The 24,217-nt window shown below is 44.0% G+C and overlaps 2 protein-coding genes and 1 long non-coding RNA gene across 3 annotated transcripts in view; 1 reads left to right on the plus strand and 2 right to left on the minus strand.

Moving 5' to 3' along the window:
- Nucleotides 1-2,800, minus strand: part of LOC121232489 (translation initiation factor IF-2-like) — a 16,859-nt gene extending 14,059 nt beyond the window's left edge. Inside the window, exons 1-2 of the mRNA XM_041118852.1 lie at nt 2,706-2,800; nt 1,665-2,541 (exon numbers count right to left, since the gene is read on the minus strand). Coding sequence (XP_040974786.1) covers nt 1,665-2,541; nt 2,706-2,800 — 972 coding nt within the window. The remainder of the gene's footprint in view (nt 1-1,664; nt 2,542-2,705) is intronic.
- RHOA (ras homolog family member A) overlaps nt 2,437-24,217 on the plus strand; it is a 26,363-nt gene continuing 4,582 nt past the window's right edge. Inside the window, exons 1-3 of the mRNA XM_030043626.2 lie at nt 2,437-2,587; nt 20,916-21,073; nt 23,068-23,188. Coding sequence (XP_029899486.1) covers nt 20,918-21,073; nt 23,068-23,188 — 277 coding nt within the window. The 5' untranslated portion in view covers nt 2,437-2,587; nt 20,916-20,917. The remainder of the gene's footprint in view (nt 2,588-20,915; nt 21,074-23,067; nt 23,189-24,217) is intronic.
- Nucleotides 10,768-24,217, minus strand: part of LOC121232469 — a 21,209-nt gene continuing 7,759 nt past the window's right edge. Inside the window, exons 2-3 of the long non-coding RNA XR_005930935.1 lie at nt 23,217-23,221; nt 10,768-10,777 (exon numbers count right to left, since the gene is read on the minus strand). This is a non-coding gene — a long non-coding RNA (uncharacterized LOC121232469). The remainder of the gene's footprint in view (nt 10,778-23,216; nt 23,222-24,217) is intronic.

The following is a 24,217-nucleotide window of genomic DNA, read 5'->3' on the forward strand; positions in this document are numbered from 1 at the left end:
AAGCTCTCATAGTTTCCTGGCACAGAAACTAGGTTCACTCTTCAATCAAGTGTATAGCTCAACTAAAAATATAACCCACATTACATTCCCTAAGAAAAAAAAAACAAAAACCTTATGAGCTACTGCTTCCTATTATTTCCTCAGTTTTTGTTGTTATTTTTTCTGATAGCTGTAAACACACTTGAGACACTGCCTGACTTAAGTGGAACTGATTGCAAAAGGTATCCCTGCAATAAAAATATCTGCAAAAGATATTCTGGGATGTTTCAGCTGTTCCTGGCTACCAGTTCAGAAACCTTTTTTCCCCTGTATGGACTCTTATCTTGGCAAAAGTAAACTGGGGGGAAAACAACAACAACTTACACTTATGACCAAACTAATTGTTTCAGAATATGTTGCTTTAACTCATAAATGAAGTCTCTACACATCACATGGAAAGAGCTGCACTGCTCTACTACCTTCTCATCCATGAAGCTTACACCTAGTGGGGTCCTGGCCATAACATGGAAGTCAGGATGAAGACCTTGTTTTGAACCATGACACAGACGAGACAAAGATAAAAGAATGTGTGGCAAGTTAGCACTACAGACACCTTCAAAAAGTGTGGTTTACAGAGAGAATTAGACTGAGGATCCTCATAGCTCATAGTAGAGCTTGTTGCCTACCATATTCATTAAAATCAAAGCTCTTGATCCATTAAAACCTACCTGTTTACCAAATTGGAAAAAAGCAGCTCCTGAAGCACTTTGATTAACATGATGCCCACTTGAATAGCACTTACTTGAGAGAACAGGCCCTGGGGCCATAGCCCCATCCAAATAGCTCTCTGCCTTGGGCAAGGAGATACTGCTCTAGGAAAAGGAACACACACATACTGTGATCAAAACACCTGACTGTTCTGTAAACAAAGGCCAAACTTTCCAATGGACCATGAAAAAAAAAAGTAGTAGGCCACAAGGATCTCTATTGGACAGTAAGAATAGAAAAAAAGATTATGAAAAGAACCTATAACTGATTTGTGGTTAGAGCCCCACCAAGCTGGTGTCCAAACCACATAGGTAATTTCACTACTGACTTCAGACAAACAAACTTCTGTCTCAATGTTCCTATAATGTTAGAGGTGGAGGCACACCCATCACCCCACAGGACAAACTATCACAGGCCCTCATGACCGTGCACACTGTCAGCTGTCCATCGAGAATCAGCACCAAGCTGCATACATTAAAACCATTTATCAGTTTGTATGAAATGTTTGTTTGATTAAAAAAAAGTCAGCTTCCTTGAAACAGCTCACAGAGCAAGCTAGTCCCAGAGACACACTTACTGACAGGGGTTAAGCAGCTCCTTCCTTTATGGACACCAGAGAGTAGACCATAAAAAGGTCAGTCTAAAGTTAGCTGGCAACACAAATGCTGTCAAATGAGGGAATGGGGGTGGGAAGAGGCACGCACCTATTAACAGGATCACATACCAAGATTGGCACAGCACCCAGTTTCCCTTAAGGGAACCCAGATTAAATAGACTGTGCCCAAATGCCAGCTAAAGGCTACTGTGCCTGTTGCACAAGGGAACCTCGAGATGCACAGAGGCTGACTGTCATCAACCCCCTCCATACGCAAATTCCCTTTTCAGTGAAGCGATGCCCAAGTGCCCCTAAGCAGTACCGTTCCTCCAAGACACAAAGGCAGCACTGCATCGACAATGGGGTTGTTGCATCTGCATCCCGAGATAACGGCAATCCTTGCCATCAGGCACACCAGAGACGTGCTCAGAAGATCCTGGCAGTGAGACGTGGCACAGAGTCCGACCCTTCTAGCTCTCTCCTGCGCTGCCTGCCAGCTCCTCGGCTTCTTCCAGCTCCACTCCGTTTTTCTTAACGGCTCGACTGGAAGAAACAGGGAACCAACTCCCGGCCCAAAGAGGCTCATCTGAAAGGCCTGTAGACAAACAGGGCGCCCTGACACAACAACTCCCCACCGCAGCCGCCTTCCCCCCCGGCCTAGCGAGACCGGCCGGGGAGCCGTGCCCGGCAGCCGGCTTTCCAACACCGCTGGCTCCCCCACGGGACAAGCACTGCTGGGGCCGAAGGAGCCCCGCAGCTCACCCGGCTCGAAGATAAGCCGAGGAAGCGCACGCACACACCCCCTCCTCCGCCGGGGAAGGCCTCGGGGCGTCCGCTCAGACCGCCCTCGGCCGCGGGGAGGGAGCGGGCAGCGCGGCGGGCCCTCACCGGCGGCGGCGGGCCCCAGCCCGGCGCGCGGCCGCCCCCCCTCAGAGCGCAGGCGCAACCGCCCAACCCGCGCGGCGTAAATAGCACCCGGACTTTTATAGCGCCCCTTCCCGGCAGCCCCCGCGCCCGGCCGCTCCGATTGGCCGTAGGGGCGGGCGGGGGCGCGCGCGCGCGCGCGCGGGCGCGGGCCGGAGGCGGCGGCCGGGCGGGGCCGGGCTGAGGGAGCGCAGCGCGCGCCGCGTCGCGCCGGGCCGGTGAGCGCGCACGCCCCCGCCCCGCCCGTTTCCGTTCGCCGCTGCTCGAGCTCGGGCCTGTGGAGCAGGAAGCGGCGGCAGCGAGACCCAGCGCAGGCCGCAGGTACCGGGGGAAGGGGGAGGGGGGTATCTCCGCCGCCCGGGGTGGGGGGGGCGGCGGCGGCTCGCCGGCTTTCTCCCCCTTCCTTCGCGGCGCCGCCGCCGCCGCCGGCGGGTGGGGCCCGTCCGCCCGCCCCCGCCGGGAGCCCGCGCCGCGGCCTGCGGGCGGGGGCGGCCGGGCCCGGTCGAGCCTCTCGCCGCCGCGGCCGGGCGGCATCGCGCGCACAAAAGGGGAGGGCGTGTGCGGCGGCCCGGCCGCCCCTCCGAGAGCCCCCCTACCACCCCCCCCCAAGTTTCCGGGGCCCGGTAACGGGGCCTTTTCCGGGCGGCGGGAGCGGGGGAGGGGCGCGCTGGGGCTGGGGCGCGGCCCCGGGGGCTCCCCCCCGCCGGAGCCGCCCCGCGCCTCGCCCGGCCCTCGGCGCCTGGGCCCGCGGCGGGGACCCCGCTCCCGCCAGCTCCGCCGTGGGCGGCGCGGAGGCGGCGCTCGCTCCCCACCTCCCCCCCCCCCCCGCCCCACTCCTCCCCGCCGCGGGGGTGTGACACGAGTGGGCACCGGGCGGTGGGGGTGACCCGGCTGACTGGCAGCTTGTTGTGGTGACGTCACCCGGGCGCGCGGGAGGCGCCGCCACGCCGGAGCTCGGAGTCGGGCGGCGGGGGTGAGCCGGGTCCACGGCACGGGACGGGGCGGGACGGGCCCGCCGGCGTGGGTCGCCCACGAGCCCCCCCCCCCCCGTGCGTCTCGCCGGGCCTGGCCGGGGGCGTGAGGTCCGGCGGAAGCGCTGCCCGGGTTTTGTCAGCGTGCAAACTTTTAGCTAGGGGAGAAATTGCCCTTCGGAGCGTAACCACAAACTTTTGATTTTGTGCTTTTGCCGTAGCCGAAGCCGGTGCGGCCTCCGCAGGCCGAGGGCACGCGGAGAAGCATGTAGCGAAGAGCTCGGTTTTGGCTTAAAACGAACGAGTGGCGCGATCGGCTTCGTGTGGCCCAGCAGCCTGACCTTAGACTGAAAATCACCCAGGTTCAAATTATGCGCTACCTAACCTTCTTTGTCAGGAAACCCGCTCCTTCAGGGGCGAGAGGAACCTCGAGACTATTTCAGTTGTGTTTGGGTCTTAAAAAAAAAAAACAAAACCAAAAAACCAAACACCAAACTTATTACAGACGTTTACAGAGCTAAAGTTGTTACAGAGACTCAGGACAGACTATTGTCCCCAGTCAAATGGTGCCTTAACTACTTTGATATCCCTTTAAGTCTGTCTCTGTGAGGTGTCTGGATCGGGGGTTTGTTTGTTTTTAGTTGCTGCCTCATATCCAGCTTTTGTTTCTCTCCCGGGGAACAGTTCACCTGTTTGTGGCAGGGAACCCTTCATGAGCAGTGGTTCCCACCCACTCTGTCTGTATGCAATGCACGATTTGGAGAAAACTAAATCCTAAGACCTTCCTAGGGAACGTTAGGTTTGTTGTTGCCGCCTTTTCATTTTGACAGAGCTTAGACTAGGTAACAATGCTGCTGTCTGTGTGATTTTAAAACAGTGCACTTCTTCTAAAAGCAAACGTATATTACCCTCTTTTTATCTCAGAAATCTCAAAAATTAGTCTTACTTGTCCTAAATGCTGTTTGTGACTCAAAGTGTTAGATTCTCCAAGGGCTTTATTTTGGGGGTTTTTTTCTTCGTTAGGGAAATATGAAGTCTCTCCCTCCCCGAGAAGGTTGTTTGTGAAAATATTTATTTTCTGTTGAAGGCTGTTCTAATGCATCTGGGTGCCTTCCTCCTGCCCTGCTCTGGCCTTACCCAGGTCTCCAGCCACACAGCACTATCATTTCTGTTTCAAATATGCAGACTAATTCTGGCTCTGATTTGGACCAAGGTTGCATGTTTAAAAAAAGAAAAATTGCCATTAACCTTATTTCATTTTAATTAGTTCACTGGAATGCTTAACAGCATATTCAGCATAAATGCTTGACATAAATTAATTTTAATGGGTGATTTGTATCATTTAACACTAGAATACATGGCGTTTTTTAAAAATAATTTCTGAAGACATAAATGCACCTTCACACAAGGGGCAACAGAAATTCAGTCACAGGGCTAAGCTGAGCAACTCTCAATGTTATCCCTCCTAGTTCACCAAACTCACGCTTTGGCCAAGTGCCACAGCAATTGAGCGCCAGAGGCGGGGAGTTCTCTGAGCCAGGAATTGACAGTAAAAACATCCTAAATGATCTTAACTGCCACCAGGATGTAGGACTAGCGATGGCTCTTAAGATAACCAAATTCCAAATAAAAACAACTTGATAGTTTGGAGGGGCTTGGAAATATCATCGTCTTTCCTCATTTTTTTTAATGGTAACTCTTGTTTTTCCTACTTTTTACACTTCATCTTTTTCTCTCAATGTATTTACATTGCCCCGAACCCTGATGGCTCTTCTTTATGCTGTTGCTGAGGTCCACTCCACCCTAGAAGTTTCTGACCTTGACTATTACCTTCTCACTAGCCTATTGTATCTTCTCATTCAGTCTCTCCGTAACATTTTATTCCCTGCTGCTGTGATGTCATTAGGTTCTTTCCAAGTCACCACTCAGATGCTGTCTTTTACACTAGACTCTCATCTGGCTCACGTGTTCTTCCACATCCATTCAAACTCTCCTGAACCTCTCTGTTGTCTTACGATTTGTCTTCAGATGCAGTTTAACTAATGTGGAGGAAAAGTTTAATCAGCGGCTTTGAGGAAGTTAGCATCTTGATAAAGGCTAGCCAGCGTGCCCTTTAAATCTTAAATTGATCCATGATGAGTCTGTCCTAGTAAACAAGTGATAAGGGTGAAACCCCATAATACAGAATGGTGCTGTGCAAAATAAATGCACCAAATGACAGCTTACCTTCATTCCCAGGGATACAGCTATGCAAATGCACACACCTGAATGCACAGCAGAAATCCTCTGCTCCTTGCCTATTGGTGTGATTCCTCTCCTGCAACACTGGACACTGTACAAATAGCTAGGTGGCTAAGTAGAAAGAGGTAGTTGCTTATTACTTTTGGGATCATCTCAAAAATAAGCACAAATATCCCAAAAGACACTGGTTAATTTATCTTTGCTTTAAGCCATTTTCCACCACTTGTTCGGTGTCCGGGTGCCTTCCGGCCTTGATGTGATCTCTGTTCTCACCTCATTCTGAACTGTGAATAAAAGCTACAGAAAGCGTAATTGGAGTTGGTAGAGCAACTCTGTTCTGTCGATCGTCTCTTCTGTCCTTTTCCTGTCATGATGTTTTCACTTGAGAAGGGCATTTGAGACAGCAGAAGAACTAAGATATCCATAGACCACCTTTTAATTAAGATATTTGCCATCCACTGTTGCATACACACAGCCAACAGCCAGTCCTTCCTAAGTGAATCATCTAATTAAATAATCAGAACAAGGTTCACTGTCTTTCTCTGACCAGCCTTCATGACCAAGGTCCCTAGCAGAAGTAACAGATGGAGAGTCACTAGTATACTGAGTAAAATTGGGCAGTACACCCACAATGAATATGAAGTCTTTCTTTCCTCAAGGTCTGACAGTTATGGTTTTTTTGTTTTCTTTTTTTATTGTTGTTTTTAATCGAAGCGGGGCTGAATTCAGTTTCTTTGCTCAGTTAATTAGCGGTGCTTTGCAACAATAAATAGTTCTGTCTCACCTGACGGTGTACTGATGGATTGAACTGTCACATTTGGAGCAGATCGCTAGTGTGGATGTGTACAAAGTGATTCCTCCTCTTCGTCTTCACAGTTTTAAGGAAGGTTGTCTTTGTGCGTGTCAGTGGTTTGAAAGAACTACCAGCTCTCCAAGTAATAGTTATCTCTGTTTGCATTCTTTGCTAACATTTCATTTTTCTTGTATTTTACACCTGGAGGCTCTTTATTCTTCACCTTCTGTGTGCTCTGTTGAAATTTTGTGAGATGAGAAGGCTGTCTTACAGTAGGATCTTGACTTGGTAGTGACAAAGTGAATTGGCTCATTTTTTGAACCTCAGTCCAAAAGCTATTTGGAAAGGCTGGGTTCCATGTAAACCGCAGCAGAACTAGGCTTCTGCGCTTGAAATTGAAAATGTTGTTGGGAAGATTTTAAATTATACTGTAGAATGTTGACAGTTGAGAATGAGCATGCAGTTTGGGATAAAGAAAGTATTAGAAATAAGAATACAGCCTTCAGAAAGTTCAAGTCATGAAGTTGACCAGAAAAGTAAATAAGAACGTGAACTCTGGCAAGTCAAATGAAAAATAGAAGGACCCGCCAGAAAGGCTCTGAGCAACATCATACTAATAGCAAAAAAAAAAAAAAAAAAATTCTTTTCCAAGTACATCAGAAGCAAGAAAGGTGCTGGAGTCTGGAGGGCCAACAGATGATGAAGAAGTGAAAGAAATATTTGATGATGAAGCCATCAGTAGAAAGTTAAATGACTTATGTGCATTCCTGTTTACTGTGGAGGAGTCCAAAGAGGTTCCTATGCCAGAAATTCTCTTTATGGGGAACAGGACTCATTGGAAGATCTGTCTCTGCTTGAAGTGTCAGCAAAGAAGTTTTTAGAGCAAAGTGATAAATACAGTTACAAAATGCCAAGACCAGATGGTGCTTGCCCAAGGGTTCCAAAGGAAACTTGGGCCTGAAATGACCGACTTATTAATTATTCTATGTAACTTCTCACTTAATACCTTGAAGCCGGAGAAATAGATGGCGGCTTACATGGTAGCAGTTCTTAAAGATAGTTCAGCAGGATATCACAGAGTTCAATGCCTTTTTTAAAAAAAATTATAAAAAAAAGTAACCAGATGGACTAACAACTTACAGTGGGAGAAAGTCAGTGTGGCTTTTGCAAAGGAAACAGTGCTGCTTAAATCTACTGGAGTTTTTTAATGACTCAACAAGCACAGAGAATGGAAGCTCGGGACAAGAGAAGAATAGGGATCTGTGTTATACCTATACTGTTCAGAGTACTCATAAATGGTGAGAAAGGTGTGGGGTCGTAAGGGAAGAAAAGACAAGAGCTGACTAGGAAGAATTGCAGCTCGTCCTTCTGACACTGAATTACGGGCGGTATAATGTCAAATGAAATTTGTTTCAGATAAATACAAAGTTGGGGGGTGGGAATCTTAGTTTGTTTATGCACCCATGGGGTGAAAGTTAATTATTGCCACTTAGGAGGAAGAGCTTGTCATAATTCTGTGAAAATGCAAGTTTAATGTTCAACAGTGATCATATGAGCATGTGTGAGGGGCTTTGGGGAAGGGAATAAAGAAGGAAACGGAGGATAGCATCATGGCTCTCAGTTCGGAGCACAATGATTACTGTGGTTTTGCACGAAGGAAGATGGACTTTGAGATACAGTGCAAGTGGAAAAGCAAAGAAGAGGCTGAGAAGAATAGTCAGGGATAAGGAATGTATTCTGTACAAGGGGTGTTTAAAAAGGTTTGAACCCTTCAGCCTGACAAAGACATGACTGAGCATAGTCTGGTCTAGATCGAAACCAATGGTGCCTCTCCCGCAGTCCATACTGAGACCGCAGAATGCAGCGCCACAGAGTGCTTTGAATGACAATGATTTACATGGCTTTAGAATCAAACAGATGAAATCACAGAAGAAAATGCTATCAAATGGGCTGTTGAGCACAAAGATTAAAAAAACCTAAGAATACCCCCAAGGTGGAAACTGAGAAAGTACACTTGCAGAGATATCAGTGCGTTTGCTCTTTTTACTCTTAGTCATCTGAGATACCTGCGTTTGTCAGGCAGGGTGCTGGACTTGATGGGTGTTTGATCTGAACCAGTGCAATCTCAACAGATGTCTTGTGGTGGGAGAAGAGGAGGAACACTGGTGAGAGTGTCAGCTATGCATATAAAAAGATGGTTGTCTGGAAGAGTTAGTGTTAGTGTCTCTTGTCCATACGTGCTTCTGCTGCCAGCTACGGGACAGCAGTGGGTACCTAAAGACAGAGCCGTCTTGCCCAAGCAGAGCCTGCCTTTTTCAGCGTGTGGGTGCCCCACATCCCATTTGACATGCTGGAGGTGTCTGGGAAGAGAGGATACCAAGAAAAAAACTGGCACAAATGCAAAGCATCTTGCAGATTGCACATGAGTGGAAATCCACAGATCTACTATAATTACCTCAATATTAAGCCCTAATCTCATTTTGTGTAAAGGAATCTTGGGACTCAGTATTGCATAAGAGAAGTGCTCTTGTAAGTCGTGGTACCTACAGATAACAGATCTAGTCAATAGGGCCAAAGTAACAAGAATATTAAGTGAGACTGGAAGGACAGCAATGGCAGCCACAGATCCTGAGGACAAAATACTGCTTTCTGCCCCCGTAGTCCCAGCTTTGCCTTCAGCCTTGGAGAGGGACTTGTCATGGTAGTGTAAGGCAGGGGAGAAATGCTGGAATTAGTCTTCTTCCTTGGGTTCTGAAATGGTGTTAATTTATGAATTACATAGAAATAGGGAGGTGAACAGCATAGGGGTGAACTTTGCAGACAGTTGAGAACAAAGAAAACTTGTAGTAGACCAGAAGGACCTTGATAAGTTTGGTGTTTGCAAAACAGGATACACGGTGACAGTGTTAAGACAGAGGGTTTTGCTAGCACGTATTGCTGGTTTAGTTTCTAACCATTTTGGCTTAAACAGGCTTAAAAAAGATGTTTCAGGAACCCCCTTTTGCAATATTTTTCCCCAATCAAGTGTTGAAAGCGAATTAAATAACCTGACTTGGAAAGGAAATGAAGGCATCTGTTTTGTTTGCCCTTAAAAAACAATGCAAGAAAGCCCTGCAGATGAAATAGGACAAAAGTAGAAACTGAAAGTAGAAAATAGAAAACAGAAGCTCAAAAGCATGTAAAGTAACTGGGAGAAAAAGGGAGCTCCAAGAGAAACCGATGACTGAGAAATTATGGATCTAAAAAGTTGAAATGTGGTAGAAACAACAAAGCCTTGCTATCTGCCCTGTTGGGAGGCCTGCCTGCCTGCCTTTGCTTCGAACCTGGCTCATCCCGTGTACCCTTGTCCTTGTTTCAAAGACTGAAGGCTCAGGCTCCAGCTTTTCTCACCGCTGCTTGGGATCTTAAGAGAAGTGTCTGTAGGCATTTTCTTTCTTGGTTGCTTCTTTTCCAGATTGTCCTTTTTCCAGTTCTGCCATAGTTGTTCTTCATATAGACGCTGTTCTGTAGTTCAATCATCTGTGTTGCCCTGCTCCAAGTAATTTCCAGGTCCTTTATAGCCTTTTGGCATGGGGAGGATCACAACTGCACACAGTCAAAAGATGGAGGCATGCTTGTGGATTCCTACATCAGCTTAATGATTTCTGTTCTGTTCATTTCTTCCTAGTTCTTAATAATGGAATTTTAAAACTTTTTTTAGCTCTTCAGTGTATTGAGCTTGTATTTTAAAGGAATTAACTATATAACCATAAAATACTGCCCTTGAGTAGCAGTGATCAGCTCCCAGTCCATCATTTCATATAGGAAGTTGAATCTGGTTTTTACCTTGTATATCACTTCACATTTATCTATTTCAAATTTTATTGCTTAGGCACAGAGTCCGTTAAGGTTCTGAAATTCATCACAGTAAGCCCTTGCCTTTATTACCTGAACCTTTTGGCATCATCAGTAAATTTTGTTGCATTGCTATTTTTCCTTGCTTTTTCAGGTCATTTAGGAATGTCAAGCGGTGCAGGTTCTACTGGTGGTCTTCTGTGAGAGCTGAGCATTTCTTTCTGTCTGGTTTCCTATCTTTTGCCAGTTATTTATCCCTGTAATAAGGTTTTTTTATTATCTCTTTAAATAAATAAAAAAAAATTAAAAAAGTTTGAATGGTATTGCATGCCTAATCTGACCAGACTTGGTAATTGACACTTCTGTTTTGATATATATCTCAGCTCTGAAGATCTCTGGCCTGCAAATGGAGGAGTTCTATATAATATTTTTTTTCCAGAAAGTTCCTTACATACTGCAGCAGTTTAAGGAGTTTGAAAGAATGCTAATATCCAGTAATAATAAAGAGAAGTAGGACAACCTTAATGATTATAATCCCATCAGACTAAGACATCAATCCCAGGTACAATAATGGAATAAGTAACAAAGCGTTCAGGAAAGAATTAAGGCAATGTCACTCAACATGGACTGGGGGAAATAGAAACAATTAGTGTTAATTGTTTCAGCTTGGTTCTTAAGTACAGGTGTTCATCTTAGCCTTCGGTTAGCACTTGACAGTAATTGCACGTCATTTTCAGTGAGAAACTAAGCCAGTACAAAATCAATATGGTTCACATTAAATTTAGTAGAAAGAGGACAGCTTTAAAAGCCAAGTGGAGACTCAAGTGAATCTGTCTAGTGAGAACATGAAGGAGTTAGCTCTTGGGCTGTATTTCTTACCGATCACCTGGAAGAAACACAAAATACCAGTATGAAGAAATTTGCAGAGGCCAAATAAATGAGGAAGTGACAAATAAAACCTCATCACTAATGCAGAAAATGTAACTAACTGCTGGAGCAAGAAGCATGGTAGGGGATTCTTTGTTGTCACCTATTTTAAAGTCAAGAAACTCCACACTCAAGTTAATGCAAGGAGTGAAACATGTACTGGGGAATGACCAAGCTGCAGCTTGTTTGCACTTGAAACACAGCTCAGGGTGTGGTTCTCTGATATGGCATGAGTGCATATAACAGCACACCCTTGTGAAAACGGGGGTGTCCCTCAGGGCTCCAGCCCCTGGGGCCTGTGTTGCAGCAGCCCTGGTGCGTTTGGGGCTGTGATGGATGATGTGGGATGGGAAGGTACACAGTGTGGTGCTGCTGGGCTTCCAAGGGCCCTCCTGGCTGAAGCATTTCACCATGACACCTCCACCACTTTGTTACTCCTTATGCTAGGAGCAGCCAGCTGATAGATCAGCCAGTCGCTACAGCAGAGGTGTAAAAGTATTAAAACCAAAACAAAACCGCAACAACAAAAACCCTAACTCTATGCTAGGATCCTTCAGTCTGGAAACCCTGTTACGTGAACAGCAGAAAGAGGGTGAACGAGGTACACTCACTGTTCGCTCTCTTTCCATTTCGGAGTTAGGAGGCAGTAAAAGAAACTAATAGGGACAATCTTGAATTTGAAGGAAGTGGCTTTACACACAATGTGTAATTAAGCTGTGGGAACTCCCTCCAACAGGATGTTGTGAGTGCTGGAAGTTTATGTGGGTTCAAAGGGAGTCTGGACAAGCTCATGGAACAGAAATCTCTTTGAGGTTACCAAATTCATGAGAACCACATCTGACCCAAGAAGCTCCTGAGCTGAAAATGGTCAGAGGCTGGAGAGCATGGAGGAGGAAGCTTCTGGTTCCTTTTTCCTCTTCTGCTTTTCTGTAGGAATCCACTCCTGAGCTGATCCTGAATGCCAGGCCCTGAGGTGGAGAGACCTAAGTCCCAAGCCAACGTACCTGTTTTTATATGTGTGTAGACCTGTAGTAACAGACAGTCTGTGAGTCTCTGGATGTAGGAAATGTAAGTTTAGCTGCAGGGACAAGTTGGTCCCTTGGTCAGTGTCTGTGCTGTAGCTGTTTGTGGGGCACAGTGCTGGGCATAGAGGGTTGCACAGGTCATGGCTTGGGCGTTTTAACAAAAGATAGTTTGTGTGTTCCTGGGAGTGTTTGATCGTGCTGGTGCATCGTTCCTGTAAAGCGCAGGTGGGTGGGCTCTACAGGGAAAGAGAGCAAAGCAAAATGTTTTGCTCTTTCCTGTGGTGGTTAGAAATCAAGAAAATTTATCAGAATCCAAAGCAATTTTCTTCTCTGAGCGTCAGATTAATTGTATGTTGTCATACAGGATTTATCCTGAAGAGGAAAGCAAGGGCAAAGGCTGTAATTTGATAGGATGAATCCAGCTTTGAGACTTCACATGATATCTCAGATTAGACGTACTACGTCCGCATGACACACAACACGGATCTAGTACTGACTGCCGATTCAGGTTTCCTCAAAAACTTTGCACTGGCAGGCTTTGTGCTGGATGAGGTATCTCCTGCCCTATCGCAGCCATCGTAGAGGCAGCATAAACAACACACTGTGCTTAACTGAAATGTATTGTATGCCCATGCCTATGAAACACCAATTTTGTACTTTTGGATAACTCTTTATGACTGTATGAAATTCATCAGTCATTAAGGGTTCACCAGGGCTGGCACTGGACTAGTGTTGTTAAGACCTAATGCAGTTAAGCTGACACTGCTCCCAGTTCTGGTGATGTGGTACAAAGAGGCTTGAGCTGGTTATTTGTGGAGTTAGCTGAGACCGGGTGAGGTTTATTAGCTAGGGTTGTAACACAGCTATACTGCTCCCAGTTTAAAGCTGGCTCTGGAAATACACAGCTATGTTTGCAAAGCACTTTTCCCAAACTAGTAAAACTTGCCAGACTTGAGCATGGTTAACACACAGTCTGAGTAAACTGCTAGCAGAAAGCTGAATGCTCTCCTTACCCTGTCTGAGGACTTTCCTGAAGGACCTATGTCCAGTATTTTAATCGCGTTGGCTACTACACTGACCTTCTGTGTAATTTTTTTGATTGTACTTCAATTTTATAATAGAAAATTTCTGTTTCACTGTGGATTACATTTAATATGCAACGTCAGTAGCCTGCCCTGTGCTTTGCCAGCTTTGGGACTTTTTTTTCAAGTGTTAGATTTCACATGTAACCCTCAAAAAAAACCCCAGCAGATATCTTTTCCTTACCAACTACTCCCACATAGTGCCGTAGTTGGAAATAGGTCTGTTTCGCAGTACTGTCAAACTGCTTTATGTGCTGTAAGGAATATAAATATAGTTGTTTCCCAAAGGCCTTGTTAGCAATGCTTTAAATAATGTGGCTTATCAGTTTATGAATGCAAGTGTCCACAGGCAAATTTGCACAGAATTAAGTAAATTTCAATTATTGAAATAAGCTGTGTTGACTGTCTCCTTTATAGTGGTGACTGCATTCATGTTTTTAGTGTTTGTATTCCAGTGGCTTGTAACTGAACTATATTTCTACCCTAGTAATACTTGATTTCAATTCATACATGGTGCCAAACAAGCACCATCACTCTGAGTATGGAGTTCATCTGGCTTTACTTTCAATGCAGCTGTACAGATGAGTTCTCTTCTGGATGTCTTCAGAAATAAAGACAATAAATAAGTGGTCACTTGCAGCATGTTTTGGTGTATGTAGTTCTTCCAGGATCTTCTAGGAACCCTGTAGCAGAAGCATGGGTTGCATCTAACTCCTTTATGTGATTGAATCACCTTTTTTATTCTTTTTATTTTTTTCTTACTCTTATTGCAGTCCCATGGCTGTTTGCTACCCATTTTGCAACTTCTGCAAGAGGTGAATTGGGGTCATAGTTTCCTTTACTTCACAATGATCGCTATTTAAGAGCATAGCTCATCCTGTATGAGTTATGTGGAAAAAAAAATAGCATGATAGCACACATAGGCTTATGTATGCTCAAAGGAGTTGATTTAAGGTAGCATGAATAGCATTTCAACAGCAAACTGCAATGTTTCTGACATTTGTTTATACATACTTTCACTAATGAAAAGCATAGTGGAGAAAAAAAAATTACAAAATGTATAGTTGCTGACATTTTCCATTGGGACTTCAGTGGAGGAGAAGGTTGAGACGCTTGCCTCCTGTTGGTAATTAACCAGCTGGGAGATGTGGGAATCCTGGATTCTGCTCTAGAGGAGGGTGGATTTGGGCAGTAACATCCTCCTGCCATCTTCCTCCTCACCTGTTTGCCTGCCCCCTCCCCATTCTCTGCTCATGGTCTTTGGATCATTTCCCCCACCCAAATGCTCTGTATTCAATCTCAGTTTCTTCACTGTCTGTATACAGCTGCTGTAAAAGGAGACCTATTTGCTTTTGGGCTGATCTGCTTTCTGCTCCAAACTGTTTTGGTAGTTCTCAGTTTTGATGCCAGACCTTGCTAAACAGCCAGAAGAAAACTTTGGGAAAAGCCTGCTCATCCATGTCCTCCTCATCACTGGAGTCTTTGGGGAAACTCATTCCTCCTCCCCCTCAAACTTGAACAAAAGTGAGTATATTTTAAGAGTCAATTCAGCTCCTGGTGCAGAGGCAGTTCTCCTCTGTGGTAGGTAGAGGGCAGGGCTTGACTGATCGGGATGGGGGACACTTGAGCAGGGCTTCCTCTTCTGGTCCCTCAGCCTTGCTCTTGTTCCTCCTGCTGGCCCAGGACAGGGTTGACTGAATGAAGGGGGAAATGAAGCAAGTGAGAAGAGTGCCAGGCTGTAATTCGCTCAATAGCAAACTGCTTAAGTGCTGAGTGTGGAGGAGTCAGCAGCAAAGCAGTCTTTACAAGATTTCAAAATCCTCGCTTTCCAACATTTTGGTTTTAAGGACTTCAACAAAATTAGGTGGGAAAGAATTTAAAGGACTTTTTCCCCTCTCAGCATCAGAAGCATCATTAATGGTCCTGCTGAACTGCTTCTGCTGAGTGCTTGCTCACATATGCAGTAATCCAGATCTTTTTTGACAAAACTGTGCATTATACAAGAGATCTGCCTGTATGGTATAGCAGACAATGTGAAGTTGGTAGTAATTGATTGGTAACTGAAATTTAATCTAGTCGGGATACCTATGCGATGGTAAAGGGCTGTTTCTTCCACCTTACTACTTTCTCCAGGATGAAATCCAGAGCGAGACAGGCAAACCTGGCGTGTTTGTTACCAGTTTATCCAACTTCAGAATGTCAACAGTATGTCCACAATCTTCACTCGTGCTGTGTGGCCTTGGGATTTGCAGGAGAGGAGGCACTGGAAATGTTGTTCCTTGGAAAAATAAATAGCGTGCTGAAGAGAAGAGGCAAATTCCATTGCAGTAAACAATAATACTTGGGGGGGGGGGTACCTTTAAAACATGGAAAAAAGTATTTTCCCCATTTCTCATTCTTCTGGAGTATTTGCTAGATTCTCTTAACAAGCAGGGCTTTATGCTGCATGAGTTTAGGAGCGTCACTGCACTTAGAAATAGCAGCCTCATGTAACAAGGATATTAGTGTGGCAACTCTCAGCAAACAGGAGCTCCTTGTGTTGTAACCTCCTGTGATGTTAGTGGGATTGAGTAAACGATGTTTAAAGCTCTTGTAATACCTGTGAAAGGCACTGGCCTAGGTTGAGGAAATGTCATAATTGAATCTCTTCCATTCAGATGAGTCACTTGAGTCATGTTGTGAGTTTCCACTTTGAATCTAGGAGACTAGCTGGTTTTAAGAATCCTATAAATGCAAAGGTGGGAGGAGTGGTTTATTTAAGAGTAGGAAAAAATTGCAGATCTGTCATCTTGCTGCAGAAGACGGCACAGATTCCCCTAAAAGATCACTGCAGCCATTCTGTTACACTAATTGGGATAGAATATTTCTTGCTCAGTGTGCATTGTCAGTGATGCTGTTCCAGCAGCTTTCTGGATTTATTGGTCTCTCCCAGCTCTATGCATTGCATAAAAGGATGAATGTGTAGTACTTGTGAGTTACAGTTACAGTGAGGTAGTGGTGGCTTGGATTTGGTCTATTTGTAATATCCTTTAGGTAGTTCATACAGGATTTTTTTTACCTCTAAACGTAGACACATACTCACTGGTGACAGGTTTTACTGCAGCAAATACTAACTTGCATGTAACTTAAGTACCATACATCTTAAATGAAACTTTTTAGGCTAGCAAAGTGCTTTTTGATTCCTGTCAAAACATACTGCTGGTCCAAATTTGATGTATTTCCAGGCTTCAGAATACTTGATTAAGAAAACCAGAGCATGTAAAAATGCAGCAGAAAGACCCGACTGCTGTGAATGCTGTTAGTGTTGTCCTTGTGATATGTACCACTAAGATGTAGCTCCGTTCTAAGCAATCACTTTTTTTCTCTGTTGTACTACAGAGATGTTGCTTTTCTGAGTATTTGCCAGGCCTGAAAATCCCTTATAGCTACCCACTGGATAGGAATGTATTTATTTTAACTAAAAATAATTAGCTAAAAGATGCTGATCTGTACACTGAGTTCTCTAAAATAGGAAATTATTATTGTAAATATGCTTAATGCACAGATTATGGGATGCTGTTGCTGTGGCCAGGTATCTGCTAAAATTTGAAGAATATGGGGGTTTTGGACATGTAGCACCACTAGAGCAATTTCCATACACATGGAGTCCTTCAGTGGTACAGACAAGATGAATCTGTCATGAGAAGAAAGCTGGGAGCATGCCCAACAGCAGTGTTCCATCCTTGAACACCCACATGTTGAATAGAAGTGAAGTATATTGTTCTGGCAGCAAGTAGGGGTTCAACCTCACCAGTAGAGAAGAAACTTCAAGTACCGTAAAGCTGTAAAGTTTGTAACCACCGATGTCAGGAAGAAGCAAGTGGTTGTGATGTTTGGTGACTTCCTTCCGAGGTGGATGGAGGGGTCTATCCAGTGATCAGACCTGACATCCTGAGGGCATCTCTGACTACCCAGCATTTATAATCTGAGCTGTTTCTGAAGATGTGTTGAGGTCCATAAACAAACTAGCCTCAGCCTGTGCTGCATGCCATGGAGAATGCTTGAGGTAAGCAAATCAAAAGCAACTCCTAGGGCTTTCGAGGTAAGTGAAAGCTTCAATGATATAAGTGGTGATCTTTGCATCCTGAATTGAATTTTATGCAACACATTTGTTCCAAGGATATTATGCAGAAGAAATTCTTCTGTGGTAATGCTTTGGAAGGTGAAACCACAGTAAAAAAGATGAGGATGCCATAGGTCACCAAGAGAAGATAAGGTGTTTGAGGCTTTTTGTGAGCATCTTGTCAGGATCCTCTAGAAGTTGGTGATGAGGGAATTTTAATTACCTAGGTGTTTGATGGACTAGACGGAAGGGACTGTTCAGCAGGTTTGAGATGTCCTGGTGACCGTCCTGCACATAGAAGACTGTGAACAGGGGAGAATCTCATGGGGTGGATCCCAAGCAGTGGGAAGGAAGTGGTTGAGCATACACTGCTGAAGGGCACCTTGACTGACAGAGCGGTCTTCCACGTTGGATCCAAATAATGTCAATAGATCTCAGGAAAGATCAGGCAGGGAGAGTTTCGTGATAGGCTTTTCTCAAGAGAGAGATCAAACAAAACTCTGAAATAATTTTATATATATATATATAAAATTTTCAAGCTGGTTTTTTAGGAAAGAGTTTATAGAAAGCACTGTATTAAGTGATTATTTTTTTTTACAGAATTGCAGTTTTCTTGGAGACCTTAGGCATAAGTATATAGAAGGCCAAAGCATAAAATGAGATTCAACTGGCAAGGAACACTTAAAAAAAATATCTAGAGTGACGGAAGTATTTAGAGGAAGATAAAGGAAGAGTTGATCTGATAATCCACAGAAAAAGACAGTTATCCATAGATGATGCCAAAAAGGTCACCTACCCTAGGTGCTATTGCAGGTAACAAGTGATCAAGGGCCAGAGCCCCAGCTGCTAGCACAGAAGGGAGAAGGAGGGAGGATACTGAGGAAGGACAGGTTATCCCATTCCGTCATCCAGCCACTTTGTCTCCAGTGTGGTTTCATCAATGACCCAGATAATTATCTGGGAGTCATGATTATTAGACTTGCATCTGAGGCTATGATTAAGCTTGAGGACAGAACTAGAACTCGGAGGTAGAATAAAACATCAGTCAGAGAAAGGATAAATGAAAGCATGACAGCAGAACATTCAGCTGTGTTGAGTAGAGAGCAACTTGCTATGTAGCAGTCCTAATGAAAAAGATCTGGGAGTTAATCATGAATTAAAAGCTGAATGTATCAACAGTGTTGTCTGCTGGGGAGGAAGTGGGGGGGGCGGGAAGACATACACTTTACAATTCCAGTATGGTGTTTTAAGCAACAGTATATCCTGGCAGGTCAGTAAAATAATCCTTCAGCTCTAGTTAATGTTCGTAAAGCCCAAGGTGAAATACTGGATTCAGCTTTTGAGCTCCATGCTTCAGTATATTTGTGCCAATTGGACTGTGACCAGCAGGGAGCAACAGGAGAGCCTAGGAAATATGATTTACAGAGAAGACAACGAATAAACTGGAATTGTTTTGCCTGAAGAGAAGACTAAATGAAGGCATGTATTCTCAACTGCACAAGGGAAAGGGAATAATCTATTCTCCTATGCCCATGACAAATAGGATAAACAGTAATGGGCTTACATTACATCAAAGAAGGTTGAGAATACACATTGGAGGAAAGTTTCTCATAGTAAATAGTAAATATAAAGATGTTTTGTAGGACTCGGCATTACAGTTTTGAAGGGCAGATTAGACAAAGCTGACAGTAGGTAGAACTTGTAAGTAGTTGATCTTGACTTGGTACAGAGGACAGATGATTTCCAGTTCTATAAAAATCAAATATTACCATTGCTAGAAAGTATTCAAAACTATCTAAAACCACTGAAAGAAAACCTTTTTAAAGCTTGGATCATTTTAAACCTTCCACAAATGTAAAAATAACCCCAAATCCCGAAGGTAAATAACTTGAATGTGCGTACATATATATTCACAAGGTGAAAGAAGCCCATTTTAGAAATAGATTTGGATCACTTGAGCAGTTGTGTCTGACAAAGCTGTGCTCTACAAGTCCTTGAGCCCTTGCTGCTTGATGGGCTGAAATGGTCCTTCTCTGTTTGCACCTGGAGCAGAAGTACAGAATCTCTCTAATATCCACTGCTTCTTCATCACCTAATAGTACTAAAGGTTGCTTTTAGATGGTTAGTTCTACCTTTTTACTTAATTTCATAAGGCAAGAGCAGAGATGGAGAGGAGAAAATGTTTTTGCTATGTGCTTTAATTCTCTTCTGTGCTTCTTCAAGCCCTTTCCCCTTGCCAGCAGCCCTAGTCATCCTCAGAGAGCTTTGTACTGAGATTGTCATGGCGAAAGTTAACTTACAAGGGTGCTCTCTCTGTCGTATTTTGGTCATGCAATGGTAGGTATTATGGTGGTGTTGCTGTTTGCTCCATTTCCAGGAAGCTTCGTGGGATGACTAAGTGGCTTCCCCGGAGTGCCTTTATGTTATGGAGAAGAAAGTAGTTATGGTTCTGTCCTCATTCCAGTCCCTTGTAGCCAAGTCACTCCCTAAATCTCTGGCTTGTTCCTGCAATGGTAACAAATAAATGCCTAGGGAAAAGAAAGAAGAAAGGAGGCACATTTATAGTGCTTCCCAAAGTACTCTCTCAGCCTCAAAGTACTTTTACTATGGAGATTTTCTAAGGCAGATGCAGTTTCTGCATTCTTTAACTCACATAGGAAGCTTCTCCCATGTACTTGCCCGGTCCTGTATAAATTTCTTGTGTCAATAACATCCTCTTGTTGGGAGTTCCCAAGGCCCATTGCCTTCTAGTGGACTTGAACTTTTTTCTACTATCTTTGTATCACCCCCCTTGCATTTGTTTGTGGGAAGTGATGATGAACAGTCATACTACTTGGGCCACTTGTGACTTTGTAGAAATTTGCCAAATCCAACACAATCATCTCCTTCAGTCCCACCCTGACTCGAGGCTTTTGTTAAACCTTTTCAAGCTTTCGCACCGTCTTTTTGAGGCCAAAGTTGCAAGTAAGCAACCCGTGGATTTGTACGGTGCTGGTACAGATCAATACATTGAAGAGGAGAGACCTGTGTGGAGCACCATGGTGGTGTCTTCCTCTGTGTCCCACCCTTTACTTAATGTAAGCTGATAGCAGGCTATATTAACCTGGTAACAGAGATGTCCAGGAAAGCGGATTGAGGAGTGGGATGTGTCCTTCCATAATCCTTTGCAGTATGGTGGTTGTAATTCAAGGAACAGGCTGGTTACCTTGAGATCCTTCTGTTGGTGCTCTGATGTGGCAGCAGATGCTCCTCAGTCCAGCTGACCAGCACTTTGTGGTTCAGACAACTCAGCATGACAAGAAAATGTTACTGCCCTTGAACGGAAGCACCTCTTATTTGATTACCTAGAAGACACTTTTCAGAAGGTGCTCTTGGACGGTGCTGCTTGCTTACTCACTATCTCTGGATGTCCCTATCTCAAACTTTAGAATAGGTCAATAAATGGCAAATCAGGCTGCGGCTCACCAGTATGTTGACAAGTGCTGGGGAATGTTTTTCTCAAAAGGATGGGAATTTGAACTCACGTGATTCCAGATACCTGTCTGTCTCTGTAATGGACATGTAGACCCAATTTAAAAGTTCTTATTAATTGAAGACTTAGTGGTTGTTAATTATTAGCATCTCAGTTAAAAACTGTAGTGGAAGAATTAATAAGTCGTCGTTTTGTTTTTCAGCTATGGCAGCCATTCGAAAAAAGCTGGTTATAGTGGGTGATGGTGCCTGTGGAAAGACCTGTCTGCTGATTGTATTTAGCAAAGACCAGTTCCCTGAAGTGTATGTTCCCACCGTCTTTGAAAATTATGTAGCAGATATCGAAGTGGATGGAAAGCAGGTATGTACACTTCTGTAACAGTCAAAATGAACTCGGATTTATACAGAATAGTGTGGAGATCTCTATGCTTCTTTAATAAGTGGTTAGTACACATGCTTAGTCCTTATGTTTTAAATATATTTTTAAATCTTAAGCATATTCCTGTGGAAAAAATATTGGCCTTGCTAGAACCTGCTCATATCCAATGTTTGCTTAACAACCTGTTTCTAACCTTATACAAGTTGAGATTCTAAAGAACATACAGTTATTCCAAGTAAAATGTTGCAGTAGGTGGGAGGGGATGGAGCAATTCAAAGACACACCTACACACTGAGGACACAGGGCTACTACCCTTTGGAATTGCGTAGTGGAGTCCCTGTTTTGATAGGGACCTGGTATTGTGATTAACAAAGACTAGTTCCTGCAGAGAGTCTTGTGTTCATACCCACTCCTGGCAATGTGCAGGATTCTCTTCAGAACAGATGACTGACAAGCTTCAAAGGGATTTGATTCTTGTAGTGTACATCAACATCATCTGTCCTACTTGTCTGAAGGAATGCAATTCTTAGCAGTCAAGGGTACCCACAGCTCACTGAGCTTCATTTTTAGTTTGTGCTTCAGTAAATTAATAATGAAAATATTTCATTTTAGCTTTAAGTACTTTGAAAATCAGTTTTCAATCTGTGTGACCTCTGAGTCCTTTTGCTTGCCAAACAAATAAACATGCCAGACACCTGTTCCAAGAGGCAGTTTTTAGAAGGCTGCTCTCTGAACACCGGATAGGTTGCCTTCTGCACTTATGTTATGCAGGGCAGTGTGTGATGTGTAAAATTGTCACTTTCCAGGATACTCTGGAAGCACACAAAGCAGAAACTTTGCACCTTGAAAGCTCAACTATTTTCAAACCCTTTCAAGCAACCATGGCATATGTCTGTGTTGTTATCCTAATCACACAGAGCTGACCTCAGTGCCATGGGTCCTCATGTCAAGCGTGTGGCAGGTTTTTATGCTGACTGTGCTGAGCTTCCCTGTTCGCCCCTTGCTGTGACATGTGCCTTTGCTCTGGGTTCAGCTACCGTCAGAACATCTTTCAGTCAGTTCTAGTTCAAATGCAGTGACAGATTGATTGATACTGCTCGGTTTCGATCCTGATTTGAGCAAAAACTTTTTGAGCTAGTTTTGGGCTTTATGTTAGATTTGATTTTCTTCTGTTGCAAGCATGGACTGTTTGTGGGTTTTAGTCATGATAGTTCATGCTATTTGAGTCTGAAAAGAGCTTTTCTCTCCCGTGATGTGAATGGGTAAAAAAAAAAAAAAATTTACTTTTAGACTAATATTAGATCACGTTTCCCCCCCAAGTGACAGTTTTTGCAGTTTCTATGTTGTATCTTAGACTCTAAGGACTACGTTTAAAATATGTATTATATCCATTTCTCTCTTTTGTCACCTAGTCAAACTTCCTCATTCCCTTCTGCCTGAATCTCTGCGTCTCTAAATGGGAGTCATGCCCTATCAGCTATATGCAGCCGGTATCTAAATAAAAATTGCATGAGCAGCTTAAGCACTGCATTTGCTGTTGTGGAAATGTCAGCTGATCTTGACATTTCTTAGTCACTACAGGTTCCAGCTATAAACTAATTGAAAATGTACATAATCCTAAAAAGCACATACTTAGAGAGTCCACTTTCACCGAAAACTGGTATTTCTGGAATGCTTATCGGAGAGATTCCCAGCCCTTTGGAGCCAATTCCCTTCAATTCTTCCATCTTGCTTTTCTGCTGGTAGTTTTTATGTCCTTTCAGAGAGTTAACACTGGTCATGGATATAAAGAAAAGATTTTTGGAGTTATGGAACGTAAAATTTCTAATACTTCTCCTGTCAAAGTGGTTTGTCTTGTCGTCTCTTCCTTTTGAGTGGTGTTGACTGCAATATTTTATCCACTTCTCTTGGGTTACTGGCTTCTGAATCAAAACCTCCCTGGTGATCTGGCTAACTGCATTACCTTTCTTCTGCAGGTTGAGTTGGCTTTGTGGGATACAGCAGGACAAGAAGACTATGATCGACTTAGACCGCTTTCTTATCCAGATACTGATGTTATACTTATGTGTTTTTCAATTGATAGTCCTGATAGTTTAGGTAAGTAGATCACTAATTGAATCAGAACCACTTCTCTGTGTCTCTGTATTCCCCTTGGAAATTGTGCTGTAAAATATATTTTCATGTGCTGTAATGATTGAGAGTATTCCTAATTTCAAAATTCGTACTGGTTTGAATGTATAGTTTTCAGACATTAAGATCTTAAAGGAACCTGTAGTCTTCAGCGATGCTGAGTGGCATTTTGAAAGCCTTGGCAGCACACTCTGTTGACCCAGGGCGCTGCTGCATAATTTGAGCAACACATAGCAGGGAGGCAGCTCCCTGGCCTACATCAGCACTCCCAGCCCGGCAACGTTGTCTGGTGGGCCAAGGCAGAGTGCTGGTGTGCTTGTCCCTTGCGAGCTGCTGCCTTGGCCACCCCAAGCAAACAGGGAGGCTGTAGTTGCACTCTGCTGTGTCCAGGAGCCCTGTGAGTACATAAGGTGTCCACCGAGTGGCATGGCCCACCCAAATTCTGATTTTATTTTACTTTTTTTTTTTTTTTAATTTCTCCTTGGAAATTGCAGGTTCTTACATACTCAAGACCACACGGTATCCAGGAAAATAGAGTAACTTCATTTCTATGTAAATGGGAAAGCTCGCTTTGTGTTTTCATCCCTTTCCCCCCTCTCCCCCATTTATTCAAGAGACATCAGCTTGAAACACCCTGAGTTATTGGTCCCAAATAACCTGGGGTTTTTTGCGCTCTGCTTGGTGACTTAAAAAAATTGGCTAGAACTACACTGGAGGGTGGCTCTCTCACTGGTGGAAATGATCAGAGGCTGGAGATTTATACCTTCCTAGTCTGCTTTCCAGTGACTGACATCTGCTTGTGATGGAGAAAAGAGAAGAAAAGAGTTGCCTGATTTATGGTTTCTGAGCTCCAAAACCATACATTTACAAAAATCTGTGTATTAGATGGGAACCTCTTCTGTGTGGAGTCCAAGACTGAAATCTTTACTGATTGATTTATAAATCTGATGCACAGTTATTGATGTATTTGATCTTCCAAAGACGTTTTTGAGGAGG

The sequence above is a fragment of the Aquila chrysaetos genome, chromosome 20 (genome assembly GCF_900496995.4).
Source record: "Aquila chrysaetos chrysaetos chromosome 20, bAquChr1.4, whole genome shotgun sequence".
In the NCBI taxonomy this organism is placed as follows: Eukaryota; Metazoa; Chordata; class Aves; order Accipitriformes; family Accipitridae; genus Aquila; species Aquila chrysaetos.